The sequence below is a fragment of the Chanodichthys erythropterus genome, chromosome 3 (assembly GCF_024489055.1).
Source record: "Chanodichthys erythropterus isolate Z2021 chromosome 3, ASM2448905v1, whole genome shotgun sequence".
Lineage (NCBI taxonomy): Eukaryota > Metazoa > Chordata > Actinopteri > Cypriniformes > Xenocyprididae > Chanodichthys > Chanodichthys erythropterus.
In genome coordinates, this window is record NC_090223.1 from 3,361,159 (window position 1) to 3,373,186 (window position 12,028).

The window sequence follows — 12,028 nt, forward strand, 5'->3', positions numbered from 1 at the left end:
TCTTCATAAATGCAATACATTTTGATTTATTGATTTGAATCTATGATGAGATGCCAAAAATAAATCTTTAACAAATAAATAAATATTGTCCTATAACATGTGGCAGGTTTTCATGAGTTCACACTTACAAATAATTGAATAGAGTAAAAAAAAAAAAAAAAAATACAAATAAGCATATTTGGTGTGCTGTCCAAGGGTATAGAGGGCTCTGAGCTTGGAATTTAGCCCAGAGTTCTCTCCATATCCCCAGCCGAGAGTGAGGAGCGGGTTGGCAGAGGGATGCAGAAAACTGTCAAAGTAACTATAGGCGAGTCAGCTCTCATCTGTGTATATATTCCTCCTCTCTAGCTGATTAGGTAGACCGAATGTGAATGTGTTCCTCCCAAACTTTGTTTATAAAACATAATTTGTTGCTTGCATTTTGCATTCTCTTGAGATGCAGACATCCAAGAGGCGGTCCACAATTAACTGTATATATTAGTTTAATTAGTGACACTTAGCATTTAAAACCTTTATTTGAATATGGCAGCATTTTTATTAAATAAATCTTTATTTAAATAGGGCAACATTTGGGTCCCACTTTATATTAAGTGGCCTTAACTACTATGTACTTACATATCAATTAATCATTTGATACAATGCACTTATTGTGTACATACATGTTTTTACATTGTACTTATATTTTAAAAACACCAGCATGTAATTACATCTGTAATTAATTTCTGTAATTACATTTATAATTACACTGTTGACCCATCCCTTAACCCTTACCTCTACCTTTAAACCTAACCATACCACCAAAGCTTTCCCTAACCTTACCCGTATCCACCTCAATAGCAGCAAAAGTGTTTTGCAATTCAATATGAACCCAATAAGTACATTGTACTTATTTTTTGATGTAAGTACATAGTAGTTAAGGCCACTTAATATAAAGTGGGAACATTTGTATTTTAAAACCTTTATTTTAATATGGAAACATGACACCTCATTCTACAATATTTCTATGATTAAATCACTGACTCCTCCCCCATCAGCCAATCACTGTGTGTTTACTCCATAGCAATGAGGTCAACCCCGCCCTTACTCTTAGCTTAAGACTTCAGTCTGTTCCTTAGTAAAAGTTTGTCTCAGCAGCTTTGTGAATAGGTTTTAAGAGAAAACTCTTAGCTAAGAACTTTTACTGATATTTAGGAGAACTCTTAGTGGTAAGATAAAATGTTTTGTGAATACGGCCCCAGACATTCATAATGGCATGACCAAAATATTGATCTCATGATGTCATGAGTCATGTTTATATCATGGATCAGATCATAATTCATCAAACACTTACAGCCCATTTGTCCAGCACATGTTTCATCCCAATTGTATCTTGTCACAATGAGAAACACTGGTACAACTGCAATAATGATGAATCCTGAAAACAGAACATTAGATGATTATCCAATACTGAGATTCACTGACAGACACATTCACAGATGAATCACTCTCATTTTACTAATGAAAGACATCGGTTTATTATATCCATCACTCATCATATTTACAGTATGTCACATTCACTTCTGCTTGTAAGATGAAAATGGTTTTATTTTTCAGCATTTTAAAACTTGAGGATAAATAAGGAGAATGAGGAGCACAGCTGAATAATATAGGCTATATATGGGCAACATCTCATGTGCAGCAGATGTTAGCACAGATGTGATTCAATCACAGCCTCATATTTAAAAGGTGTTTTATAAAACACCATCTTTTTTTCTTACTCCACCCTCATATAAACTGTAATTAATCAGATGGATATTTTTTAATGAGTGTATATGAATGAAGTAGTAACATCTCAGATACATCTTGAACACAACTGGAAAGTTTCCAGAGAGTTTTCTTGATCTGATTTTAATACAGTTGAATAATGTTTTCTTGCACTATTACTCATAAATTAATGTAAATAGTTCATAAATGTAAACTCACCTCCTCTACCAGATCCAAAGGCGAAGAACAGGAGGATGATTTTTAGTGAAGGCAGAACATTAAAGCTTATTCTAGCCAGAGCCATGAATATAGTAATGATCCGTTCACTTATCCTCCCAATTAATCTACCCAATGCTGTATAAGAAAAAACAAAACAAAAAAACAATTAATCCATCCAAGTGTTTGATCTGATTTTGAATTAATACCATGATAAACAATAAGTACTGTAGCTGAGGGGCTAAGGACTGTAAGGTGCTAGTTGTCACTAACGAGGTGGAGTTGGTCCGGGTGTGTCGGTTAGAACAGTGGTTCCCAAACCTGTCCTGGAGGACCCCCAGCCCTGCACCTTTTATATGTCTCCCTCATCTATCACACCTGATTCAACTCATGAGCTCATTAGTAGAGACTGCAAGACATGAAGTAGGTGTGTCAGCTAAGGGTGACATACAAAATGTGCAGGGCTGGGGGTCCTCCAGGACAGGTTTGGGAACCACTGGGTTAGAACACCAAAGTTGGAGAAGGAATCCAGTTTAACAGGTTTATTTGTACAAGCATATGCAGAGGGGGAGTGTGTTGTATTAAACAGTGTTCTCTGATCACATATAGGAGATGAGCATGAATACTGGTGCAGAGTGGTATCATCTTATGCTTTATATCCTTAGTAGTGTGTCAGCATATACTCATGTGTGTGGTCTGCGACAAACAAAATAAATATATGTTCTAACAAACAGTGCTTCTTATTCACAACATCCATATACTCACATTCATACCAACAACATAAATGGCATTACTAAGCTACTGGGTTTCCCCAAACCGTTACAATCGTGGCTGCAACAGGGATGAGGCAGAATCATACTTCTAGGAATGGCTCTTTATTTCACCAAGGAACAGAACAGTGCACAGTCACCAAACAATACTAAACATAACATCAAAAACGGACAAGGAGTGAGTCCAAATTAAAGAGAGTGCTGATGATGATGGACAGGTGCAGGGAATCCAGGGAGAGCGGGAAAGCTGATGAGGGAAGTGAGTTCAGGTGAGGAACAGGGAGGAACATGGGAAATGGAGTCCGCGACAGGTGTGGTTGTAACACAAACATAAACGCAATGTTGCATTTTTTACAACAAACAGGGTATTATGAATCATTATAAACAGCTTACATTATTACACTTTATACTAGATGTGAACTAAAACACTGCTATACTTCAAACTAGTGTCCATTTTGTATCATCACTCTTTTAACATCTCTATTTAGTTAAAAGCAATCAACTCAGCATGAGTAATATTATGAAATTTACAATACTCACTTTCTGTCTGGACGCACACAACACACAACACACAACACTCAAAGGAACATAAAGATGATCATATAACTGCTGTCTGTCATGGAATCTTACGGCTCGTTCCTGCTGGAGACAGGTGGCGGCTGATGCAAGACTGAATTGCATGCACACAGCACTGTGAAGCACTCCACCGAATGCGCTGCGTTCCATCAAAAAAAAAAAAAAAAGTCCCCCCGATCATGGATGCATAAGCGCTCTTATGCATCCATGTCATAAATCAGTAACATTAATGAGACTTTCACACAGCCACCCCCAAATTGCATGCAATTTGCTCCTGAGAAAGGCTGCTCAGCCTCTTCTGTAGGCACTACAACGGAATCCATTTCCCCATCTGATTCTGGGATAGCTGATGAGATGGGCAACTAGTCTGGTGTCGACTTTGTCCTTGATCCAGACATCTGCTGACCTTACACAACCATCAGCGCTCTGACATACCTTAGTCACTCTGCTGACTGGCCAGTAGCCATATATAGCCCTAGGAAGCTGCGGGTCCATCATCAGAACAACAGAGTCGACTGCAAGATCCACTGCGGTGGCATGCTACTTCTGTCAGTGCTGTAAGGTTGTCAGGTAATACTTTATAAATCTAGATCAGAAGTGGTCTGCCAAAACCTGACAGTGGTCCTCCATCTTCTCCTGCTCATGTCTTCACTCTTGTTGAAAACCACCTGGGGTAGAGCACCATCCACCATCAAGAGGATGTTTGGAGTGATTGTATCCAGATCTGCTATGTTGGGTAAGGTATATCCCAGCGGTTGTGTGTTCAATACTGCCTTGATTTCCAGCAAGACAGTACAGAGTACTTCTTCAGAGACCGGCTGAACTCCTATAACTATATACAAAGCGGATTTGACCGATCTTATCTGTTGCTCCCATGCCCCACCGAAATAGGCAAGACTTATCCAGCCTGCGGGGAAGCCACTTCTGCCTTGCAAGCTATGCTGTTGTTGCAGGTCTATCAGGCCAAGGCACTGAAGGACCTGCACGAGGGTGGTCATGATCCACAAGTTCTCCATGAACTTTGTGCCACAACAGACCTTCTTCGTGTGACAAAGGTTACGGCAGGGTCAGTGGGTCATGCGATGTCCACTGTGGTGTTCCAGGAACGCCATCTCTGGCTGTGTCTGACTGACATAAGGGATACCGACAAAGTCAGGTTCCTTAATTCCCTCGTGTCACAGACCGGCGAATTTTGATTCGGAGCCTTCACAAGCTACCGTTCAAAATGCTCACGCAGAAATACATCTTCGAGTGCATCCGTCCCCAAAATTGGTTTGCAGCGATCGATCTGAAGGAAATTTCATGTCTTGATTCTCCATCAACACAGGCCATTTCTGCGCTTTGCGTTCGAGGGTCGAGCATATCAGTACAAGGTCCTGCCCTTCTGGATGGCCCTGTCTCCCCACAACTTCACGAAAGTCGTGGAGGGAGCCCTTATTCCCATGAGAGAACAGGGTGTTCACATCCTCAACCATCTCAACGACTGGCTTATTCTAGCTCAAGCACATCATATTTCTCACAAAGATATGAAAGCAAAATCATCAGCATTATCTTACAGTGGTTAATCAGACTTGATTTGATTCATGATTCACCGGTTTTTGATTGAATTGCAGAATCTTCTAAATAATTAATATTTTTAAAAATAAAAGGGATCATAAAAATTGCATTTTGTTTTTATTTAGTACTGCTATTTTAAAAGAAGCTATTTCACATAACAGATTTCTCATATATTTAACAAGACAAAATAATAACTGAATGTACACAGAAGACCCAGTTCAAGAGTTCAAATAATGGATATGTTCATATAATAGATATGCTTCTTGTTTTGTTTACCTATCTTTTTTTTTTTCCTTTACTACTGTCCTTCAGAAGACATTTATATGTTTTCCAGATGACAAAATAAGATCAAATTACCCCAATCATCCTGTTTAAAAGTTTACACCCCTGGACTCTTAATCACCCTTTTGGAGCATCAGTGAATGTTTGAACCTTTTTTAATAGTTGTGTTTGAGTCACTTAGTTATTCTCAGACGGACCTCAAAATCATACAGTCACTGCTGGAAAGGGTTCATATATGCAAAAGATTCTGGAAAAATTAAGAATCTGCAGGACCTGAAGGACTCATGAACAACCATCACAAAAAAAAAAAAAAAAAACAGTGGTGGATCATCAGGTAACCACACACAGTATTAAGATTTATAACTTTTATAACTTTTGAAATGCTTCATTTGTGTAAATGCAGCTGTAACTTTGATTTATGGATTATAAATAAACACTGTTGTGTGAAATATCTTATTCAGGACAGTACTAAATAAAATCAACATGCAATTTATTATCCCTCATACATAAAACAGATAATATTTTTCAGATTCTGCACAGGGAATGTAAATGTATAACCTCAACTATACATACAGGCTATACCTGGAAAACAACACAGACTGAAACATGCTGATAAAATATTTTACAGCGGAGCAAAACTATTCCATATTTCACTATTATGTTATTTATTTCCATGATTTTTCATGACCTGGAAATCACAATTCAGGTTATTATTTTAGGTTTTCCAGACCGTGAATCAGTGAATCAATGGCTTGAGGTGATCTAACACCTCTGAAAATGTTTCAATAAGAGTGTGTGCTCAATCCTGAGGAGAAAATAATGATAAAAGTGCTGAGTGTGTCTGTGAGAGAGAGCTAAAGACTTGATAAACTAATGACTTTACCTGCTGATTTACTGCTATTATTTCAGTTCACATCCTTTAATGGACCGTGACATTCATTGTCACTTTGATTTAATTTTCTTTCATCACTTTTATTTTTTTCTCTTTATCATTTAAAATATTGTGATATATATATATATATATATATATACACTCACCTAAAGGATTATTAGGAACACCATACTAATACTGTGTTTGACCCCCTTTCGCCTTCAGAACTGCCTTAATTCTACGTGGCATTGATTCAACAAGGTGCTGAAAGCATTCTTTAGAAATGTTGGCCCATATTGATAGGATAGCATTTTGCAGTTGATGCAGATTTGTGGGATGCACATCCAGGGCACGAAGCTCCCGTTCCACCACATCCCAAAGATGCTCTATTGGGTTGAGATCTGGTGACTGTGGGGGCCATTTTAGTTCAGTGAACTCATTGTCATGTTCAAGAAACCAATTTGAAATGATTCGAGCTTTGTGACATGGTGCATTATCCTGCAGGAAGTAGCCATCAGAGGATGGGTACATGGTGGTCATAAAGGGATGGACATGGTCAGAAACAATGCTCAGGTAGGCCGTGGCATTTAAACGATGCCCAATTGGCACTAAGGGGCCTAAAGTGTGCCAAGAAAACATCCCCCACACCATTACACCACCACCAGCAGCCTGCACAGTGGTAACAAGGCATGATGGATCCATGTTCTCATTCTGTTTACGCCAAATTCTGACTCTACCATCTGAATGTCTCAACAGAAATCGAGACTCATCAGACCAGGCAACATTTTTCCAGTCTTCAACTGTCCAATTTTGGTGAGCTCGTGCAAATTGTAGCCTCTTTTTCCTATTTGTAGTGGAGATGAGTGGTACCCGGTGGGGTCTTCTGCTGTTGTAGCCCATCCGCTTCAAGGTTGTGCGTGTTGTGGCTTCACAAATGCTTTGCTGCATACCTCGGTTGTAACGAGTGGTTATTTCAGTCAAAGTTGCTCTTCAATCAGCTTGAATCAGTCGGCCCATTCTCCTCTGACCTCTAGCATCAACAAGGCATTTTCGCCCACAGGACTGCCGCATACTGGATGTTTTTCCCTTTTCACACCATTCTTTGTAAACCCTAGAAATGGTTGTGCGTGAAAATCCCAGTAACTGAGCAGATTGTGAAATACTCAGACCGGCCCGTCTGGCACCAACAACCATGCCACGCTCAAAATTGCTTAAATCACCTTTCTTTCCCATTCTGACATTCAGTTTGGAGTTCAGGAGATTGTCTTGACCAGGACCACACCCCTAAATGCATTGAAGCAACTGCCATGTGATTGGTTGATTAGATAATTGCATTAATGAGAAATTGAACAGGTGTTCCTAATAATCCTTTAGGTGAGTGTATATATATATATATATATATATATATATATATGGAATACATCATGGAAATGCTTCAATAAACTGATAATCAGGTCTGATATTATGATTTGTATATTTTGTAAAACAGCATTAATTTGGTAAAACATGATTTCTGCTCATGTTGCTGACTCTTGATGAAGGAAATACTTACAGTAAATAATAAATAAGAGGTTTAGCAGAAGCACCATCACAAACATGACTATAATCACGACACCTTCAAATCCGGCGTAATTCAGACTTTTGTCCCAGGCAGATTTAAACAGAACTGGAATAAGGAAAGAGGAAAAAAATCAACAATTACTAAAATAGAAAAACAAAATATCAACACAGATCACAGGAATTACAAAAACTCTTCTCACTGAACAGATGCTTTTATACACAACATTACGACACATTCTTTGAACTGTCAGTCTCTCTTCTGATACTGACCCTTGACCTTTGTGCTGATTATGACCTCTGACCTCCTGCTTTAGTTCAGTCACTAACATGATGTCTACTGTAACAATTAATGCAATGTTTCCATAATTAAGAATTAATTGGTGCAGATCATAAATGTGTCGAGTCACACAGAGATTCAGCAGTGAACATACTGACAGTAGAATATACTGACAGAAATACAACAGTAACACAAGACACTTCCAAGTATTAATGATTTCCTGCAGGATATTGGAAATATCACATCATTTAAATGTTCATTTGTTAATGTGCATTTTAATGTGTTTATGATACTGACTGTTGATTTACATCTGGATTTATTTACCTGAATAAAAAACACCTGAGAAAACAATATATTCTGCCAAATAACTGTCATACTGAACCCATGTTTTAATATTGCCTGTAAAACAGAAAATATTAAATAATTACATCCAAAATATAATTTTCAACACCACAATTAAACACAAATGCCAAAAAAAATGATTTTTTTTGTTGTAAAATTCATTGGTTTATGTGTAAACATTATGTGTATTATAATTCATATCCTATATTAACCTATAAATAATAATAAATCAGTCATACCTGTGAACTCATCAGTATATGGAGCCGTCCAGAGCAACATGAGAGGCCTCAGAAAATAAAGAGCACAACAAGAGACCGACTCAAACAGAGATCCTGAAACAACACCAGATATTACTGTACATATAAACAGATATTTGAATGATAAATCCAGAGATGTATAAAGTAGAGACCCAGACTTGAGTAAAAGTACAAGTGCTTTATCAAAAAAGTGACTTGAGTAGAAGTTGAAGTGCTCTTTAAGCACCACACTTAAGTAGAAGTACTAAAGTATTCAACATTTTTTGTACTTAAGTATTGCAAGTAGTTTATTTTAAAATTTACTACTCAAGTACTGAAAGTAAAAGTACAAGTATTGTGGTATGTAGTTATTAAAGAAAGTAGTCAAAAGTTTGAACATCATATTGTTTTTATTATTTCAAATGATTAACCTAAAGGACAATCACAATTCCTTTGGCTGTAACTTTTTGTAAACAAAAACAGATTAAGTATGTTCCGTCCTCCTTTAAAGCATCCCTCCCTTCTCTTATTACCTTCTTAAACTAGTTTGCATAAAGCAGTCATTTTTGGAAGTTACACATTTTCTTTTCACCCTCAACTTGTTAGGGCAACTAAAAGATCTCAAAGGCCAGTAGGCCACATTCAAGTATTTCTTATGTAAAAACAAAAGTGATTGGAGCACCTAAAAACACTGATACTGTAGTTCATTAAGATTAAATCTTACTAACCACTCTTATTTAAAAAAAAAAAATGGGGTAAGCACACTTATATTCTCATTTCAAGAGGTGTTCTGAGTAAATGATTTGTTTGTAACACTTTATAATATGGTTTGATTTGTTAACACTACATTAGTTAATGTATTAGACTAATAACCGACATGAACTAACCATGGTCAATACATTTGTTACTGTATTTATTAATCTTTGTTAATCTTAGTTAATAAAAATACAGCTGTTCATTGTTTGTATATGTTACTTCACAGTGCACATTAACTATGTAAACAAATAGAGAGCAATTTGAGAGCAAGACAGCGCTCGTGTTGTTTTAAGACGGTGAATGCGCGCTCTCTCTCTCTCGCTGCTCGTTCAAGTGCAGCAGTCATTCTGTTCTACATCACTCACCAAACAAATAAGGCTTCGGCGGCTGTGTAAATCTATACAACCATTAACCTATAAATCACTACTACACTATAAAAACGGGCGTGTGCTTAAGCAGCAGCAAAGGAGACATCGTCTACGATTTATTTTTGGCAACAGTAGGCTGTCATAAAATAAGAGAAAGTTGACATTAGTGATGGGTCAAAAATACCATTCAACGCGCTGCGTGACAGCCTTTATGATAGCCAGCTAGTTAACGTTAAGTGAACACCGCAGCCTGCCATCTACCGTTCTGGCAGTTTTTATAATTGTAACGAGTAACGATGCAGCACATAAAAAAAAATATCGGAGTAAAAGTATTAAACTCATCGAAAATATGTACTGAAGTAAAAGTGGAAGTAGGAGAAAAAATAATACTCTAGTAAAGTACAGATACCACCTTTTGGTACTTAAGTACAGTAGTGAAGTAGTTTTACTTCGTTACTATACATCTCTGGATAAATCATAATGAATTGATAATCAATCAGTACTGAAACACTGACCTTCAGAAAAACCCCAGAGGACAAAAGACAGAAACATCAGAATATTTGGACAGAAGATGAGAAACATCTGAAGACGAAACACTGTGTCTGGAGAGAAAAGACAAAATAACACCTGTTCAGTTCAATAGTAAATTACATTTTAATTAAATTTTCTAATAATATTTCTAATAAAATGTTTAAAGGTGCCCTAGAATTGAAAATTGAATTTACCTCGGCATAGTTGAATAACAAGAGTTCAGTACATGGAAATGACATACAGTGAGTCTCAAACTCCATTGTTTCCTCCTTCTTATATAAATCTCATTTGTTTAAAAGACCTCCGAAGAACAGGCGAATCTCAACATAACACCGACTGTGATGCAACAGTCGGGATCATTAATATGTACGCCCCCAATATTTGCATATGCCAGCTCATGTTCAAGGCATTACACAAGGCAGTAACGTCTGGATCTGTGCACAGCTGAATCATCAGACTAGGTAAGCAAGCAAGAACAACAGCGAAAAATGGCAGATGGAGCAATAATAACTGACATGATCCATGATATCATGATATTTTTAGTGATATTTCTAAACTGTCTTTCTAAATGTTTCGTTAGCATGTTGCTAATGTACTGTTAAATGTGGTTAAAGTTACCATCGTTTCTTACTGTATTCACGGAGACAAGAGCCGTCGCTATTTTCATTTTTAAACACTTGCAGTCTGTATAATTCATAAACACAACTTCATTCTTTATAAATCTCTCCAACAGTGTGTAATGTTAGCTTTAGCCCATTAGCCACAGCATAGGCTATCAAACTCATTCAGAATCAAATGTAAACATCCAAATAAATACCATACTTACATGATCTGATATGCTGCATGACGAACACTTTGTAAAGATCCATTTTGACGGTTATATTAGCTGTGTGAACTTTGTTTATGCAATGTATAATAAAGTCGCGAGCTTGGGGGCGGGAAGCGCAAGGATTTAAAAGGGACATGCGCTGAATCGGCGCATTTCTAATTATGGCCCAAAATATGCAGTTAAAAACTTGAATAATAAAAAATCTATGGGGTATTTTGAGCTGAAACTTCACAGACACATTCAGGAGACACCTTAGACTTATATTACATCTTGTGAAAAAGGGGTTCTAAGGCACCTTTAATAACTCTCTATCATTAATAGTATTCAGACCCCCTTAAATTTTTCACTCTTTGTTATATTGCAGCCATTTGCTAAAATCATTTAAGTTCATTTTTTTCCTCATTAATGTACACACAGCACCCCATATTGACAGAAAAACACAGAATTGTTGACATTTTTGCAGATTTATTAAAAAAGAAAAACTGAAATATCACATTTCAGTGTGAACGCACAATTTGTACTTAAGAACGTCATGGAATAGTGCATAACTACTCGAATTGAGACACACCTCATGTGTTCCTTTCTTCAGCTTTCCCGCTTCTGCTTTGTTGTCATGGTTACAAATATGATTAGTTCTTTCCTTCAGCTGTGTGTCAGTTATTACATCATTTGCCTATACTATTTAAGTTCTTATGTTTTCAGTGTTCAGTTTTAGTTTTGCACGGTGTAGGTTATGCTTCATTTACCTTTTTCTGGAATTATCTGTTTATTAAAGATTCTTTACCTTTATCTCCATCTGTGCGTTTGCCACATCCCCCTTGCTAACTGTTCTTTCTGACCATTACATTTATATATATGACATTTTCTACAGAACTGCCTTATATATGAAATGAACTAATTTAATAATTGATGATCTTTACAACAGAACTGAATTAACACGGAACTTACTTCAGTTAAACAATGACACTGTTCTCATTTTAGAGCTATTAACAGCAGCTACTAGAAATTTTTGTAATGTTTTATAACTGTACTTGGCAAAATATTAATAACTAACAGTGATAACTGAAATTAATTAAACTCATCATCTATCACACACCTTTGACTTCTTGACTTT

General features: G+C 36.8%; 1 protein-coding gene and 1 pseudogene across 12 annotated transcripts in view; both read right to left on the reverse strand.

Moving 5' to 3' along the window:
• Positions 1 to 12,028, reverse strand: part of LOC137015311 (zinc finger protein 729-like) — a 343,783-nt pseudogene that overhangs the window by 83,456 nt on the left and 248,299 nt on the right.
• LOC137015327 (uncharacterized) overlaps positions 1 to 12,028 on the reverse strand; it is a 65,763-nt gene that overhangs the window by 14,451 nt on the left and 39,284 nt on the right. For 10 of the 12 annotated variants that reach the window (XR_010893946.1, XR_010893940.1, XR_010893939.1 and 7 more), the window contains 6 exons: positions 10,070 to 10,156; positions 8,434 to 8,526; positions 8,177 to 8,251; positions 7,568 to 7,681; positions 1,963 to 2,097; positions 1,331 to 1,414 (listed from right to left, as the gene is read on the reverse strand). Coding sequence is in view for 3 of the 12 variants with exons in the window: in XM_067380229.1 (XP_067236330.1) it covers positions 1,331 to 1,414; positions 1,963 to 2,097; positions 7,568 to 7,681; positions 8,177 to 8,251; positions 8,434 to 8,526; positions 10,070 to 10,156 (588 nt within the window). In the remaining 9 variants the exon portion in view is untranslated. The remainder of the gene's footprint in view (positions 1 to 1,330; positions 1,415 to 1,962; positions 2,098 to 7,567; positions 7,682 to 8,176; positions 8,252 to 8,433; positions 8,527 to 10,069; positions 10,157 to 12,028) is intronic. The other 2 variants (XR_010893944.1, XR_010893948.1) reach the window with 2 other exon arrangements.